We start from the raw sequence: 18,643 nt of genomic DNA on the forward strand, positions 1-18,643 counted from the left end.
ATGCTTTTCTTTGATCTTGTCTATGGATATCAGTTTTTATAAATACACAATTTATACTATAAGAGAATTTGAACTGTATGAACTTCTTCAGGATTCTGTTAGCATAGAAAGCCTTGAATTGAAGGTAAAAAATTTTAAATGGCGTTTGCCTAATATAAAGCTCACTACTCCCAGCTCTGGTATTCCTAACAAATGGTGTTGGATTACCACGGCAAAGTATTCAGTATAGAACTGTATTCATTCTTGATTGTTCTACTTGGGACAGGTATTAATGGACACTTTACTGTAGCTCATAATTATGATGATATTGCTATCTTTTGCTTCGGTAAGTCTGTTTAAAAGTAAGTCACTGCTAATGGTAGATAGTTTTTGGGTTTCAGGTATCGGGTTTTTTTTTTTTCTGAGGGTGGGTTAAGTTTATTTTTTGTATGATGAAAGTTCCTATCAAAAAAACTCTTCCCTCAAAAGGTTTTAAAATTGGATTTTTATTGTTTAAGTAGCATTTTTATGTAAATTCTGTTGTTTAGTTTCTTTATAGGGAAATCCAGTGTCCTTAAGAATACAGTCCTTAGAGAAAGTTGTTACATACTGGAGAAAGGCAGAATGATTGTGTTGTTATGGCAACTCAAACGGAGAAAATGAAAACAGCACAGATAGGCTGCATCCTGTTGTCATAGCAGCCATAGTTGTGAAAATGATTAAAGCTGGTCTAGAAAGGATGTATTGCAGCCTAATCCATCGGAAGTAGGTAGTGTGAGAAAGGGAGAACTGATATTAGACAAAAGTTAAATCCCTCTGGTGCCACAAGTTGCTAGTATCACTCACTGCATGTATACAGATCTCTGTCCTTTCTAATTATATTTCAACTCAATTTTATTGCCTCAAATCATAACAATAGTATGAAGGAGAGAGAAATGAAATAACCATATGAAAAGCTTGTGAAAAAAGATTTTTTTTGGTGTACATTTAAGAAGAAATTGAAGTCACAAAATTTTGTTAACTGAAAGTGGCTTTAAAGGAACAGTAGAATATTTCAGTTTTCTCCTCTTTCCCTCATTTTTCACCCAATTCTTTATTTTGTTTCTGTATCATTTTAGTCTTAAGTGTTGAAGTGCAACATAAATACCTCATGTTATGGCAGTTTGTCGGAGAAGGCAATGGCACCCGACTCCAGTACTCTTGCCTGGAAAATCCCATGGATGGAGGAGCCTGGTGGGCTATAGTCCGTGAGGTCGCTGAGTCAGACACGACTGAGCGACTTCCCTTTCACTTTTCACTCTCATGCATTGGAGAAGGAAATGGCAACCCACTCCAGTGTTCTTGCCCGGAGAATCCCAGGGACGGGGGAGCCTGGTAGGAGGCCGTCTATGGGGTTGCAGAGAGTCGGACACAACTGAAGCGACTTAGCAGCAGCAGCAGCATGGCAGTTTGTAAAGCATCAAATGCAGCATTGTGACTGCGGGTGAACAGATGGGTTTGATGAATGATAAGCACCTTGTAGGTGAAATTTATTTTAGCTATATCCTTCAAACTTTCTCTCTAATCAAAGCTTCTTAATTATTTTAAATGCCATTATTTCTTTCTCAACTTCTACTTGCCCACTGTAGCAAAATATTTCCTCCCAGTGGAGTGGAGACATGTTAGGAATGAAAGCTGTGCTCTTTGTTCAGCATCTGGCTGTTTGCACAGGTTTTTGTGGCAATGGAATCGGCCTCTCTGTGTGAAGAGTATTGACCTTCTGCTTGGTAGGTACTGTGTAAAAGAAGTATCTCAGTAACAATGTGTTCAAGTGGTTTAAGAGCAGTGTATATTACAAATAAAGTTGAGGAAGATGGAGTTCTGCAAGATTGGACATGTGCTATAAATATCCATAAAACTGAGAGGTTGATCTAAAAACCGTGCTGTTGAAATTCCCATATTTCTTCCACATTTAATTGCAAATAGTTGAACACTATCTGAGCATGAGTACACGAATGCCATTGCCCTTTTGCTCTTTACTAGAGGTTTTTATTGGAGAAGGTAATGGCAACCCACTCCAGTACTCTTGCCTGGAGAATCCCATGGACAGAGGAGCCTGGTAGGCTACAGTCCATGGGGTCGCTAAGAGTTGGACATGACTAAGTGACTTCACTTTCACTTTTCACTTTCATGCATTGGAGAAGGAAATGGCAACCCACTCCAGTGTTCTTGCCTGGAGAATCCCAGGGACGGGGGAGCCTGGTGGGCAGCCGTCTGTGGGGTCACACAGAGTCGGACACGACTGAAGTGACTTAGCAGCAGTAGCAGCAAGGAGGGCTGTGATACTTGGTTTGTAGTAGTTGAAATACCATTTGATATCAGGGGATCTTTTCATGAAGAGTTACCCTCTTATTTAAGAAGAAAGCTCCAGATAGCACTCCCTCCTGATCTCATTGCTATAGCAGACACATCTGTAGAGAAGGGGACGTTCCAGAAGTCTAGGGTGAAGATTTGTCTCCTCTCCCCCCACTTCCCATTCAAACGATTTTACTTTGTGGCTGCTTTTGCTGTGTTTGCCTAGGAAGGGAGAGATTAGACCTGATTGGTCAAATGGTAGCCAGTCTGCCCTAATATGTGGATTATTGACATGATACTGGCCTCTGTTGAGTCATAGCAACTGCTATGAACACATTTGTAAATTCCTATTGAAGAAAAGTGTTGCAAATGCCTTTCATCAAAATGGAAGACTGCTTCAACTTCTCTTTACTCCTCTAGTTGCAACCAAGCTTTTTTTTCTTTTTCCTCTCTTTTCTCTTTCTCCCTCCCTCCCTTTTTCAGAAATACATAAAATCTAATACTCCCAGTGAGGACTCTGCTCATTTGAAGTCGTTGTATAGGCCAACCCCATATCATCAAAAATTGTTGTGTGTGATTCCCAGGCCTTAGCTGGTGGCCTAGTTATTTCAAATAATATTTAATGCAATAAATTCTAGTGCAATAAAGGAATTTGGACAGTCCCTTTGAGTTTATTGCAGTGGGATTTGACTTGATTTTAATAAAATAAAATTCCAGTATAGCCAAATAATTTCTTTGTGGCATGATTTAAAAGGTCTTTAAGTACAGGTATAGGAGATTGAGTTTGTAAAACCTGATCTGAGAAAATTGCAGTTTTATTCTTACTGAATAAATGAGCACTTCAAAAATGTAGGAATTCTCCTTACTTAACATAAGGTGATTTTTAATAATGTAGCAAAGAAAATGTAGGCAAACAACCTTACTTTTTGTACTGTTACGGGGAGAATAAAGATACCACCTGGCTGTATGCATAAATTTGTTTACTAAGTTGGTTGATTTCCTGTAATGGGTATTAAAAATTACTTTTCTGGTACAGAAAACATGTGGTATCTAGGTATTATTATGAGGCTATGCTGCCGTCTATGGGGTCGCACAGAGTCGGACACAACTGAAGCGACTTAGCAGCAGCAGCATGCTGCCTGCTAATGTTGAATATTTTGTGTGATTTTTTTTAAAAGAAAATTTCCTTATTCAAATTCAATAATCTTACGGTTAAGTGAGCCATAGACCAAATATTTAGGACTTATGTTGATACAAATGAAAGAAAAACACAACACAAGCATTTGGTAATTAGGAAAACCAGAATGTCAATGTTAGAAATTTGATCATAGTCTTGTACTCTGGAGATCTTATCTCAAATCAGTGGCTTTTAAGATCTTTTGTTTTCTGTAGTGAAGCAGAATAGTGAAAATGTTTTTATAGAAAGTTATGAAGAAAAAAGTATGTATTAATTTGCTTTGGGTCATTCTAATCTCTCTGGTAAATTCATAATTAGGAAGGCCTTTTAAAGACTGTGTTCTAGTCTCACAGGTACACAGCTACTCCATATCTGGTGAATCTAAATTCATATGTGAGGAGGTTATGTTTTTTTAAAGCATATTATTTACACAATTCACTGGAATGGCTCCTTTGGAAGTTGGGTGGCTCTCTTATGTAATTACGTACTTAGTAACCCTGCGCTACACAGCAGTAGAAATTCAAGTAAGAATAATTTACTGCTTATGCATAGTTATTAGAATTTTAAAGCATTTGTTTGTTCAAAATTCTAGTTTATCAGAGTGTTATATTTGAGTAATTGCATACTTAATAAATAATAATGAATAAAATTTATTTTAGAAAGCAGCCAGGTTTGAATCCTAATAGTTCTAAATAAGCATCAGAGCTGCTTTCTTCTCTCCCCCTTCACCGTATTGTTTAAAGGAATTTCCATCCCTTTAGGCCACATTTTGTGGTGAAACTAATAATTTCTTTTTTAAAAAATCCATATTTAGATGTGTTGCAGATGGATTTAAATAGTAGAATTTTTTAGAATTTTGTTGCTGCAAGGTATCGGTAGAAATATTTTAATCTACTCCATTTTACCAGTGGAGACGCTGAGGCACATGGAAATTAAGTGAACTGCTCAGGATCTTACAATTGGTTTGATGATGAATCTGCACCTTCTTCTGGATTAATGTCTTAATTCCTCAATTAGTGTCACACCTGTTCTCAGTTATGATAATTCAACAGTTCACTTCACCAGGGATTTCTTGAACACGTCTGTTGGACTCGGCAGTGGACTCGGTATCCAAAGACTATAATAGTGTGAGTTTATATGGGCTAGCAATAATGATATCAAACTAGTAACACTTTACATTTAAATTCTGATTTATGTAGTGTTTTTCAATGTTTATAAATGCTTAAAAGTGCCTAAGCACTTAAATCTAAATTTTCTACTAGATTATAATCTCCTTTAAGGCAGGGATTCACTTTTCATAATGTTAATCCAGTTTCATTTTAGAAGGCTTAAATTAAAAAAAAAACATTATTTTTTGAGCACTGTTGGAATAACTGTAGCTTCCCATGGTGTTTACTCTGGGAATAATACTCATTTTAGACATCGATTTTTGTCTTCATTGAATACTTTAGGTTTCCTGTAACAAGTTGTCTCATTTCATCCTTAAGCAAGAAGGAGGACCTATTTTAAGGGTACAGAGATAGCTCACGGGAATAAAGGGGAAGATGTAAGGCGCAACAAGGATATGGAGCCAGTGTTGAAACACTTTTAGGGCTCAAGGCAGCCACTTTGTATTCCTGGGATAAATTTCACTTGGTCATGATGTTAGTCCTTTTTATATGTTGCTGGATTTTATTTGCTAGTATTTTGTTTAGGACTTTTGCCTATATATTCATGAGAAATTTGTTGTTTCATTGCTAAGTCATGTCTAGCACTTTGCGGCCCATGGACTGTAGCCCTACAGGCTCCTCTGTCCCTGGGATTTCCCAGGCAAGAACACTGGAGTGGGTTGCCTTTTCCTTCTCCAGGGAATCTTCCTGATCCAGGGATGGAACTCCAGTCTTGTGCATTGGCAGGCAGATTCTTTGCTGCTTAGCACCAGGGAAACCCTTCCTGGAAAATACTGGTCTGCTAATAGCCATTCTTTTACTGAGTCTATACGATGAGTTAAAATTTTTATTATTTCAGTTCTTACATTTCCATTTGGTTCTTCTTTATATGTATTATTTTTTTGCTGATACTTTCTGTCTTTCCATTTCTTTCTAGTGTTTGCAGTGAGTTGTTGAAACATTTTTATACTATTTAAAGTCTTTGTCTTTAAAGGTAATTCAACAACTGTGTCATTTATTATTGGCATCTGTTGATGTGCATTGAGATCCTCCACACTCTTCTTTGTATGCCTAGTAATTTTGGGGTTGTATCTTGGACATTTTTAATATTATAAGACTCTGAGTTTATTTAAATCCTAATATTGATATTTTTGTTTTATCAGACTCTCAACCCTGTTGAGTTCAGCCTACTAGTTCAAATAGCCATATGAAGGGTTGTGAGTTCAATATCTCTTCCATTTTTAAAGCTTTTACACTGTTCTTGAAATCTGTTCCATGCGTGTGCCACTCACTCAGTGGCCAGTCTGGGATCTGGATAATAGTCTGTTTTGCAGTTCATTTCTTAGAGTCTGTGGCTTGCTGTTTTGGTCACATGTCCATGTATGTGAAGCTTGCAGGTGAGCACAGGAGTTCATAAAGCACTTTATGGGCTTGTTTTTCTGAGCTGCCCCCTCTCCATTATCTCCCTGGTACTATCTGGTTCTCTGGGATTTCCTTTTTCAGTCCTCCTGCCAGAAAGCTGGAGCTTTATTTAAGTTTCTCTACCTGAGTATGTTACTGCATCTGAACCTAACTGATGAGGATGGAGGTGGTAGGGGCGGGGAGCAGTGAGGTTTTTTCTCAGTCTTTTAGGATCAAAACTCCTCTGATCAAAAAGAGTTTCCTTAACTCAACTTTAGACTACTATGGGGCCCTGCTTCTCCTGTGGTTTTCATCATCGTATTGCTTGGAGAGAACAAAACTTTAAAGAAAGAAGAATGGAAGATTTCCACTACTCTCCCTGAGTATTAGGATAGCCCTTCTATACTTATTGGACCAGACCTAGAGTGCTTCTCCTGGGTCTTTCTTTGTCTACACTAATAATAACCTACTTTTGGTTTTCAGAACGCAATCTAGGCTCATGGATACTGGAGAAATAAAAATTTTTAAAGGAAAATTCATTGTTGAGATCAGTGCTTGATGAAGTCATCTTCCCCAGTCTGCCTACTCCTGTTTACTTTTCAAGGAGTCCTCAAATAGCTGCACTATCCATTCTGTCCGTTTTTAGTAGTTAAATTCAGTGGGAGATAAGAGGAAAGAGTGTGCTTTTTCCATCTTCCTGGAACCTGGACATTAGTTGAAATTTGAGTTGAAGGTAAATGGAGTCATAGAAGAAATAGCTGACTGTAGAAATGCAGATATTGACAGCATTTGATAAACTCTAGATATGCAGCCAGAGGAACATAGTGAAAGTGGACTTATCAACATAAATGAGGAATGTAGTTGTGCCAAAAAAGATGAAGATGTCCTAGGAGAAAAACTTCACATGAAGGGCAAAGAAGTTTACATTAAAGGAACTTTCAGACATATTTCACAACACTGAAAGTGCAAAGGATAAAACTGATCCAAACTTAGAGTGACAGGCATAGAAAAGATGCTTGCTTTGTATGTTTGTAGAAATTCTTGAATTCTGTGGCTTGATGATTTGCATCAGTTTTTGAAAATTTTTAATATTTCTTTAAGGTTGCTTTTGCCTCCTTTTTTCTTTTTCCTTCTGGAGTCCAAACACGTGTATGTTTACTCTGTCACTTATATCTCTGACCTTATTTTTGGTATTTTTCTGTCCTTTATCTCTGCTTTAATCCTGTGATTTTCTACTGACCTATCTTCCTGTTCACTAATTTTCACTTGCTTTGTTTCTAATCTGCTCTGCTGCTGCTAAGTCGCTTCAGTAATGTCCGACTCTGTTCGACACCATAGACAGCAGCCCACCAGGCTCCCCCGTCCCTGGGATTCTCCAGGCAAGAACTCTGGAGTGGGTTGCCATTTCCTTCTCCAATGCGTTAACGTGAAGTCGATCAGTTGTGTCTGACTCTTAGCGACCCCGTGGACAGCAGCCCACCAGGCTCCTCCGTCCATGGATTTTCCAGGCAGGAGTACTGGAGTGGGGTGCCATTGTCTAATCTGCTCTAAACCAATGTAAATAATTCTTTTATAAAAAAATATTTATTTACTTGGCTGCGCCGGGTTCTTAGTTGTGGCATGTGGGATCTTTAGTTGTGGCATGGAGGATCTACTTCCCCAACCAGAGATCAAACCTGGGCCCCCTGCCCTGAGGAGCACAGGGGTCTTAGCTACTGGACCACCAGCGAAGTCCCCAGAACTTTTTCATCTTACAGAATTGAAACTCTATGCTTATTAAATAACAACACCCTCCCACTTCCACCCCCAACTGGCAACCACTATTCTTTTTGAATTTGATTACTACACTTGAGTTATTTCTGGTTTTTGGGCTGTTTGGGTCTTTCCCCCCACCCTCCTGTCTTGGGGACATTTGATCTTTTTTACTAGAATTCTTAATTATTTTTATTGAATGCTAGACATTTTTAAAAATGAGAATCATACAGAATTTAGATGATATCTTCCTTCAGAGAGGGTTTAATATTCTTTTCATGGGTATATCCCTTTGATTCAACTGAAGCAGGTCTGTTTCTGCTGCCCTTCCTTGGTATTGACTGAAAGCCTAATTTTTGTTGTTGTTGTTTAACCAGGGCACCTTGTCCTTGATGGGGTTTGTATTCCAGTTTTTGGCTCCTTAGCACCATGAGATTGCCAAAATGTGCTTTCAACTTGGTTTTTCAGTATCTGGCTCTTTGCATTGCAAACCCTAGGAGTCAGCAAATGCCTCAAGGGGAATTGCGTGTCAGGTTAACCACATTTTTATCCTGCTCAAAATTTGGGCCCCTAAACTCTTGGCTGCAGTTGCTGTTTTCTTATGCTGTCAAACCATTTTCTCTATTGTATTCAGGTTTTTAAAATTTTATTTGTTTATTAATGTATTTATGTAGCTTTTATAGTTGTCTTTTTCTGCATGGAATTTAGTCTGGCAATTACCACATTGTCAGAGGCAAAAATCCCAATATATATTTTCATTAATTAATTTTTCATATTATTTTAAGCATTCTCAAAGCTTAAGGAAAAGTTGCAAGTAAAATGCAAATATCATTTTTTCTATAGATCGTTTGAGATTGAGATAGTGACATGATGTCTAATCATTCCTAAATTCTTTGATTTGTTTCCTATAGACAAGAACATCTTCCTGTCAGTTCATTTCAGTTGAGTTGCTCAGCGTGTCCAACTCTTTGCCACCCCTTGGACTGTAGCATGCCAGGCTTCCCTTGACATTGCCAATTCCCTGAGTTTACTCAAACTCATGTCCATTGAGTCAGTGATGCCATCCAACCATCTCATCTCTGTTGTCCCCTTCTCCTCTTGCCTTCAATCTTTCCCAGCATCAGGGTCTTTTCAAAAGAGTCAGCTCTTCACATCAGGTGGCCAAAGGACTGGAGTTTCAGCTTCAGCATCAGTCCTTCCAATGAATATTCAGGACTGATTTCCTTTAGGATGGACTGGTTGCATCTCCCTGCAGTCCAAGGGACTCGCAAGAGTCTTCTCCAACACCACAGTTCAAAAGCATCAAGTCTTCCACGCTCAGCTTTCTTTACGGTCCAACTCTCACCTCCATACATCACTACTGGAAAAACCAGAGCTTTGACTAGACGGACCTTTGTTGGCAAAGTAATTAATGTCTCTGCTTTTTAATATGCTGTCCAGGTTGGTCACAGCTTTTCTTCCAAGGAGCAAGCGTCTTTTAACTTCGTGGCTGCAGTCACCATCTGCAGTGATTTTGGAGCCCAATAGAATAAAGTCACCCCACTGTCGCACAGAGTCGGACATGACTGAAGTGACTTAGCAGCAGCAGCAGCAGCAGAATAAAGTCTCTCACTTTTTCCATTGTTTCCCCATCTAATTGCCTGAAGTGATGGGACCGGATGCCATGATCTTACTTTTCTGAATGTTGTTTTAAGCCAACTTTTTCACCTTCCTTTTTCACTTTCACCAAGAGGCTCTTTAGTTCTTTGCTTTCTGCCATAAGGGTGGTGTCATCTGCATATCTGAGGTTATTGATAGGCAATCTTGATTCCAGCTTGCGCTTCATCCACCCCAGCATTTCACATGATGTACTCTGCATATAGGTTAAATCAGCAGGGTGACAATATGGAGCCTTGACGTACTCCTTTCCTAATTTGGAACCAGTCTGTTGTTCCATGTCCAGTTCTAACTGTTGCTTCTTGACCTGCATACAGATTTCTCAGGAGGCAAATCAGGTGGTCTGGTATTCCCAACTCTTAAAGAGTTTTCCACAGTTTGTTGTGATCCACACAGTCAAAGGCTTTGGCGTAGTCAATAAAGCAGAAGTAGATGTTTTTCTGGAACTCTCTTGCTTTTTCGATGATCCAACAGATGTTAGCAATTTGATCTTTGGTTCCTCTGCCTTTTCTAAATCTACATCTTCCTGTAGAACCCAATAATAGCCATAAAAATAAGGAAATTAGTATTGATACATGACTGCCAGCTAATCCACAGACTCCAAGTTTTTCTATCAATTCCAATAAATGACCTTTTATACATAAGGATCTAGTCCAGAATGACATATTGGATTTAGTTATCATGTCTTCTTTAGTCTCCCTTCAGAAGGGGACAATTTTTTAGTCTTTCCTTGACTTCCCTAACATTGACATTCTTGAGGATTACAGGACAGTTATTTTGTAGATTATTTTTCAATTTGGGTTTTTCTGATGTTTTCTTATAATTAGATATAGGCTGTATATCACTGGCAGAAATATCACAGAGGTGATGCTGTGTTCTTATTGCAGTCTATCAGGTGACACATTATTTTAATTTGTTTCATTATCGGTAACATTAATAATTGTCACTTGATTAAGGTGTTAGGTTTTTCTACTGTAAAATTACTGTTTTCCCTTTTGAAATAAGTATCATATGGGAAAATATTTTGAGACCATTTAAGTATCATATATTAATTTGGATTTCTGTTTTACTCAGTGTGTTATTATATTAGTTTTTGTGGCATACTAAATTACCACAAATTTAGTGGCATAGAGCACACATTTATTATCACACAATTTCTTTGGTTCAGGAGTCTGGGCATGCCTGATCTGGGTCTTCCACTTTAAGATCCCTTACAAGACTATAATGAAGGTATTGGCCAGGGCTGAGGTCCTGTTTGAAGGCTTGATTGGGGAAAGAGCCACTTCAAGTTTACATGATTTTTGGCAGAATTCCTTTCCTCGGGAGTTACTGGAGACCCAGTTCCTAGCTGGCTGTTGACTGGAGGCCACCCTCAGTTCCTTGCCATGTGAACCTCTCCAGTGTGACTACTTGCTTCATCAAAGTATGCAAGCCAAGGAGACAGTGGAGTCTGTTAGCAAGATAGAAGTTACAGTCTTACATAACCTAGACGCAAGGTATTAGGCTATTCCACACTCAAGGAGACAGGATTACTTACAAGTTTCATGAATATCAGGAGGTAGGAATCATTGAGGGGCATGTTGTAATACTGGTATTACCTGCCAGTATTATAATCCATTATCATCATTATTTGTTCTGATGTTCAGTTTGTCCTGGAATTAGCCTGTGAGAGCCTTTGCACTGGCCCCTGTATCATCTTGTGATGTCTCCATCTTTCTTTGAGTACCACAATAAGGTACTCTGCACTTATCTGAAACTTTTCCTGCCCAAGTCCTGGAATTAGCCATTGTTCTAAGGAGCTCTGATTCTTTTTAGTGGAGGGTAATATTTAGAATCACTAAATGTGTGTGTGTGTGTGATCAGTGTACTCATTACTATTAAGGTGTTACTGTTACTACACTCTCTCATTTGATAGAGCCAGGGGGTATGTTTGTATGTATGTGTATATACCTATGCATACATCACTTAACCTAGAATTGTCTCTGTCTCTGATACAAAGCTTTGGATTCATAATATCTAGTTCAGCAGCATAGTATTCACTCTAGCTTTCTTCATTTCTTTATCTGTAACTCTTCTCTGATGAGAAGTTTGGGTTTTTTACTATCCTTAATATTTGCTCTTATTATCCTTAATATTTGCTCTACCCACTTCATTCAGTGAATCTTCCCATATAACTCATCTCCCATTGGTGACGTAGCTCTGTCTCCATTTCTCACCCAATACTCTGTATGGATGCTTTCCCCAACCTTTTGGAATCTATTTGCCCTGGACTGCCCCTTCTACCCTTTCTCCGCATTGAGTCAGAAACTCTTTGCTGGGCCACTATCCCTCTATTCTGTGAATGTCTTCTTCTGTCTGCTTTGGGAACTCTTACTGCCCTGCCCTTCCCTGTCATGTGGACACGTCATCATCTTGCTCACTGCCACTTCAGTCCCCCATGTAGAAGCTCTCCTCACTCAACTCGAGCTATAGAACTCCATGACAGGCCCGTCTCTTGTAAAGTTTTTTTCCCTTATTCTACTTGGACTATGAAACTCTCTTACCCCTCAGGGACACCTCTCTCACACGCACTTGGACTCCAAAAACCTGTATTGGGCCGTTATTGCCATTTAATTTATACCACTCAGTTTGATGCCCACTTGGCTTGTACTCACTTAATGACTGTCGAACTGAGTTTTTCAGGTAGGAAAGGAAAGGAGTTGAGAGGTAAGAGGAATCATTTTATTTTTTAAATTAAAAAAATCTCACTAGTATTTTTACAACAAATGCTTGCAACCTAGTGGATTATAATTTATGCAGAAGCCAGTGATGCTGTATTTGTGTAGCACTTACAGCTTTCTACCCATGCCATATTTTCACTCACATATAAGAGGTTTATTTTCATGTTATATTTATGATTTCTGACCTTACCTACTCCATTCCCAGCCCAATACCCCAGAACCCACAGAGCATTTTTAGTTTATGTGTGCCTGTCAGTGCTACCATCATTCTTCGAGTCATTCCTTTGAAATCTTGGGGCTTATTTCAGACTTACCTTTCTTCGTTCCTTTCATTAGTCATTAAGTCCTGTTGATCTTTCGCTTTATATAAGTTTGGGCCACCACATTGTTAATTACCATGGCCTCTTGGGTGGGATTCCTTTTCTTTAGTTTCAGTGCCCCAAAACCCACCTTTGGCTCTGTATTTCTTAATAAATGAGATAACTTCATGTCTGACTTTTTAAATGCCATTTTTGTGTGGCATCATCCTAGTAGTCAGAGTATCTAGCTTTGAATCCTATATTTACCACTTGTGTGATACCCATTCACTTTCAGTAATTTATTTAACCTCTCTGGATCTTACTTGCTGACTAGATTGTCTTACAGGTGAGTAAGATGATAAATTATGAAAGAGATTTATCCAACACACATACCTTCCAGCCTGGTAAGATCAATCTCAGTAAAGTAACCAGTGTTATTTTACCGGTATTCTCACTGTTCTATAAGCAAAAACTGTTTCCTTACTTCTCTCTCTATGATAGGTAGCTTTTGCTGATCTCTTGACATTAAAAGCACTTTTATTGAGCATCTACTCTGATCAAACACTGGTGAGTTAAAAAAAAAAAAAAGACATGACTCATATCTAAGAAATACAGTCTGATAGAGGAGGCAAACGTAATAAATTTACATATAGTAACAAATTCTACAAAAAATTAAAGCCTGTGTTTGAACTTTTCTAAAAATTAGAACTTTAAACTTATATAGCAGCAATTGTGTGACACAATTTAGTACATTATTGTATTTTTCCTTGTAGTTACTATTTGTGAATTTATTGATTCCATGATCTACACTTCTTAATGGCTTCTCAGAACATTTTGAAATGCAAGTGGCATTCATGGAATCCTGTTCTTGGTAATGATGCACTTTATATTTTTTCTTTTGTACTTGAAGTTTTAGATCCCTTATTTTAACTTTACCAAAACCTTGTGCATTAAGGGTAGGCAGATATGATTATCATATATGACACTTTGGTAAGTGAACTAAATTGGGATTCTTAAGAGGCAGGTCAATGATTTTGTATAGGTAGAGACTGAATATACATGATCTATGGAATACTATAGTTCTCTTGGCCTGAATTTTTTAGTTGATATAGTTGTGAAAAGGGAATTCTTCTATTCCATGGCTTAAGGATACATAAACTCTCAATGCAGCAATCTTTTTACTGTTGATTATTATAGCGTCTATTACTCCTAGAAGTTGACCAACAGGGACCTGAGTTTAAGGGATTTTGTCATTCAGCTTTTATATAGTAAATGCTAAGGCCAGCCCTTTGCCTGCAGGGCGTTCTATCAGTGAAGAGAAACTGTGGCTTTTTCCAGGCAGCCAAATAAGGGGAAGAGTCAAGATTTTCACTGTTATCTGTGAAAATGAGTTTGTGCTGTTGAACCTGATGGACCTTAGATACTTCCTCCTCAAAGCACTGCAGGCCCCTTGTTGCAGCGTTTCAATCTCTTTTTCTTTGATTTTTCTTGATTCTTTCAAGTAGTAGAAAACATGTTTTAAGCATTTAAAAAAATGCTGTGTATGTTTTTTAAAAGCTGGTAAACTCATTCAGTTGAGTAACAAACTTCAGTTGTAATAAATTATTGTAGTTTTCAACCTTATTTTGAGGGTTGCAGTGGAGAGCCATTTGGGGTGAGGTTAAGTAGAAAGTGAGCTGAAGAAATAAACCTGTGCTATGTAGGGCTAGATTTCTGTTAGAGGGAGGCCCATGTGTGATTCAAACTTCATTGTAGCTTTTGAGATTGCAAAGGAGAAATACTTAAGGAATAGGTCATTCACAAGTTCTTTAACAGATAATGGAAGTTAAATATTTAAAAGTGAGAATATAGTTGCTAGATTGCAGTTTAGTTTGGAACCTACTTTTATTTAAAAATTGTTTTAAGTGTAGAAGGAAAGTCTTAGGAGTTCCCATATTAGTTTGCAAGGAGAAACAAACTTACTGCCTCAACTTTAAGTAGAAAACTTAAGTGGGTTTTGGGCATTTTAAGGAGGATTATTTGTTCATTGTTGAAGGACAGAGAAAGTGATACATTTTTGTCAGAAAACTGACCAATCAGGATGACCCTGAAATGTTAAGACTACATAAGGAATAGTAACAGCGGTGGCACCGTTTTCCACTCTGTTGCTTATTGCCTAAATTTCTTTTGATTTCTTTTTTCATTTAGAAAATGCTGCTAAATGGGAAGATAGAAGGGAAAGAGGTAGAGTTAGAAATTATAGCCTATTCCATTAATTTTGTAATTATATCTTTTTTCCTCAGTGTTTTAAAGTGGCATTTACCAGTATGGGTAAGATTAATTGTTACAATACAAACCAATTTGAAAATTGGTTTTTAAATTGAGCTATAATATATAAAATCTTATGGTAATGTGCAGATCAGACTATATTCAAGTGTGGTTATCATACCCACACCAATTGTCTTGTAATAATCAGGAATGCATCCTCTGTGTGGTGTTTGCAATTTAATGCTATTTTAGAAATCACACCAGTATATCTAGTGACTTTCCTGGGTGTATGTGGCTTATTATTGATTATAGTTTTATTTGGGAATTTTAGTTTAGGGAGGTGAGATAAAGCCCTTTCAAATTCTTAGTTTTTAGGAGTTTTGATGGACGATAGGAATGAATGAATGAGAAGAAGGGCATTAGAATGAGTAACAGAAAGGACAGTTGGATAATGATTAACCAAGTACATACTGCAAAAATAACATAGAACCTAATATAAAATGAAGGAGACAAAACATTCAAAAGAGGAATGCCTTAAAAGCTTACCAGGGAGCAGTCATAAATATAAATAAAAATGTATATTTTAATTAAAAAGTGGAGATCATGCACTTAGTTATTGCCAAAAGTATATGAGCCATCTACCTCTTCTGAAGGGAAGTCAGAAAAGTGACAGGCTATTTTTCAGTGCCTACTCCATTTTCTTTCACTGTTTTCATTTTGGCTTTTAAAAATTCTCGCTTTATTTCTCTCTTTTCTCAAATTCAGTCCATTCAGCGTGAACGTTTTTCTACCCAGAATACACAGAACTTTCAACCACTTGATTAATCATATAGGTTGTCTCATTAACAATGAGAGAAAGTCACTACCAATGAATTTCTTTTCCATTAAAGATTTTAAATATAGAAGAATTTATGGCTGAGAGACTTATCACCAGAATATAAAGTGTTTTTGTTTCTTTTGTTCATTGTTCTATCCCTAGTGCCTAGGACAGTGCCCAGCACAAAGAAGATACTCAACAAGTACTTGTCAGATAAATGACCAAAACATTAGATTTAGAAACTTTTAATGTCATCATCGTAACAAAAATTATTTTGGCTAAGAATTTGGTGCTTCCAGTATAGAGTCCAGAGAAGGCAGTGGCACCCCACTCCCGTACTCTTGCCTGGAAAATCCCATGGACAGAGGAGCCTGGTAGGCTGCAGTCCATGAGGTTGCTAAGAGTCAGACACGACTGAGCAACTTCACTTTGACTTTTCACTTTCATGCATTGGAGAAGGAAATGGCAACCCACTTTAGTGTTCTTGCCTGGAAAATCCCAGGGACGGGGGAGCCTGGTGGGCTGCCGTCTATGGGCTCGCACAGAGTCGGGACTGAAGTGACTTAGCAGCAGCAGCAGTAGAGAGTCATATTAGTAGAACAGTGGTTCTCAAGGGGAAAGAAACTTTATTTTTATCCTGCTCTTCCTTGTCCTCTTCTTCCAGCTGCCTTCTCACAAAATGAGAATATCTGCTACTGAGAACCACTGGATAAGACTGAAATTAAATAATTCTTAGGAGCTCATGCTCAGTCATGCCTGACTCTTTGCAGCCCCATGGACTGTAGCCTGCCAGGCTCTTCTGTCTATAGAAATTTCCAGGCAAGATTACTGGAGCAAGTTACTATTTCCTACTCAAGGGGATCTTCCCAACCTAGGGATCAAACTGAGTCTCTTGCCTCTCCTGCATTGGCAGGTGGATTCTTGACCACTAGTGCCACCTGGAAAGCCCCAAAATTCTTAGGAGACAAATAAGTAAATGGTAGATGAAAGCATGCACGTGCATGGTTAGGGTGAAAGGAAGAAGGAAATTACAAGTTCAAAAGTATGGGGGTAAGATGTATATTTGAACAAAATATCAAGGTAATTCATTAGAGTTCCAGGGCCAGCTGGAAGGACAGAGAAGGTGAGTTGATGTAGGCAGTGGGGAAAGGTCAGATTAATAGAGTGCTTGAATTTCTAGGGAGCCTTGTGAATTATTGACGAGAGTGACACGATCACAAAGTGAAGACAATTCTGTTTAGCGGCTGTTTGTAAAATGGATTGTAGTTTGAAGTGAAGAAACGTTGAAACAAAAAAATTAGGTGACTGTTGTAGTAGTTCAAAGCAGTTTGTCTGTTTTGGTTGTTAAGTTATGCAGTGGTGCCTTGAGTAGATAGCTGTTTTTGCAGTCTGATGCTTCCACTTTATGACCTAAGGGAGGATAGAGGCAAAAAGAGTTCTGAACTGAAAAGCAGTAGGCCAGGATTCTAGTTCTTACTTCTCTACTTTCTAAATGCTATGATCATGGATAAATGCTTAATTTCTCCTGGGCATCAATCACCTTAACTAAAAAATAAGAAAATAATGATCTGAAAGCTGGAGTCTAAACCAATTTTTGAAGGCCTTTCCAGTATACCATCCTTGTATCAGTTATAGATAGTGAACAGTGAATACCATATTTTGTTTCCTTAATATTTCCCCAACTAAAGTGTTTTAAGAAGAAAAAAGTCCCATGATGATAATAAATAGTCCAAAGCTTATAATTTAAAGTTTAGTATTATGTGCACTGACTGTTGTGCTTTAAAATGTTTTTCTGTTTTTATATGTGCTATGATCAGGTATTTAGTTTTTTAGTATTACTGGACTGTAATAGCACCCAAGTTGATGGACAAAGATTCAGCCTGGGATACATTTAGGGAAATCTAAAGATTGTAAAAATTCTTCTAAAAGATACAGTGTTTATAAGGTACAGGAGCAGTACCACTAATACTGTGTAATTAGTAATACTAAAGCTCATAATTTCTACCTTTTTTTTGTTTGTTTTGAATATACTGTATGTATATTTACACCTGCACGTTACTTGTTTATTTATTTACAAAGTTTTAGGACCAGCAGCTTTTTGGGGTCCTCTTTTTCTGTCCCTGTCTCTCCTTGCTTTGTTGTTGTTTTCCCTTCTGTTTGGATTGTTTCTTGCCTCCTCCTGCCATCCCCCACATCCCCCTAAATCCATCTGGAAAGATAAAGAGGCAGCTGCTATGGTAACTTATGCATTTTGGTTAATGAATAGCAGACTAACAAGATATATAAAACGTATGCAAATTGTGCGGCGTTAGTTGCTGTCAAACTGTAGGGGTATAATACTTTTTCTTTTCCTTCTTCCCACCTTCTTAAAATTCTTTTAAGTTTCCTGTGATATTTTGTTTTCTAATTTACCGTTTCTAGTGTTGAAGTGCTACTAAGAATGATTTCTTTTTTCTGCTTAGTCTGCACAATATTTCACTTTTGTGGTGAGTTTATGGGAGATGAGTTGAGGTGCGTAGAGGAAAAGAATTGATTAATTGGATTAAGAAGTAGATTTCCTTTAGTTTCATACACAGAAGAACAGGAATAAATTTTTAAATTAAATATTTTGCTTTTTGACCTATAACTTTTTTTTTTCTTCCTTTTTTGGGCACTAGTGCTCCTTTTGAGTTTCCATCTGGGGTTAGAACTAGTAAATAGTATGTTTCTTGAAGATGTTTCTGTCATAAAGGCAAGCTGCAACTGGAATATTGTATTTAGCCAAGCTTTGAGAATTCCTGTAATCTGTGTCATCCTGTCTCATGCTGTCCCATCTCATAGTTGTCCTCTCTCTGCAGTGCTCTATGCCCAGGTCTCTGTGGCTGGGCTGCTCCAGCCTGGCGGACAGCATGCCTTCGCTGCGATGCCTGTATAACCCAGGGACTGGCGCACTCACAGCTTTCCAGGTACTTTCTCTGTCTCTGTGGGTTATTTGTGGGCATTAGTATGTGTGTGTTAATTCATTAGTGTGTCTCTCCTTCTTTCCCATCCTTTACTTAAGTTCGCTTTTCTCCTTCATATTGCCTGTATTTCACGTCACTCAATTCTCCTTTAATTTTTAATGTAGATCCAGA

The 18,643-nt window shown here is 37.9% G+C and overlaps 1 protein-coding gene across 10 annotated transcripts in view; it reads left to right on the plus strand.

The window, feature by feature from the left end:
* BTRC (beta-transducin repeat containing E3 ubiquitin protein ligase) overlaps positions 1-18,643 on the plus strand; it is a 169,363-nt gene that overhangs the window by 38,497 nt on the left and 112,223 nt on the right. For 5 of the 10 annotated variants that reach the window (XM_055560941.1, XM_055560942.1, XM_055560945.1 and 2 more), the window contains one exon: positions 18,368-18,475. The exons of the other annotated variants lie outside the window; for them this stretch is intronic. In XM_055560941.1, coding sequence (XP_055416916.1) covers positions 18,368-18,475 — 108 coding nt within the window. The remainder of the gene's footprint in view (positions 1-18,367; positions 18,476-18,643) is intronic. 10 annotated transcript variants of the gene reach the window in all.

Source organism: Bubalus kerabau, chromosome 22 (assembly GCF_029407905.1).
Source record: "Bubalus kerabau isolate K-KA32 ecotype Philippines breed swamp buffalo chromosome 22, PCC_UOA_SB_1v2, whole genome shotgun sequence".
NCBI lineage: Eukaryota > Metazoa > Chordata > Mammalia > Artiodactyla > Bovidae > Bubalus > Bubalus kerabau.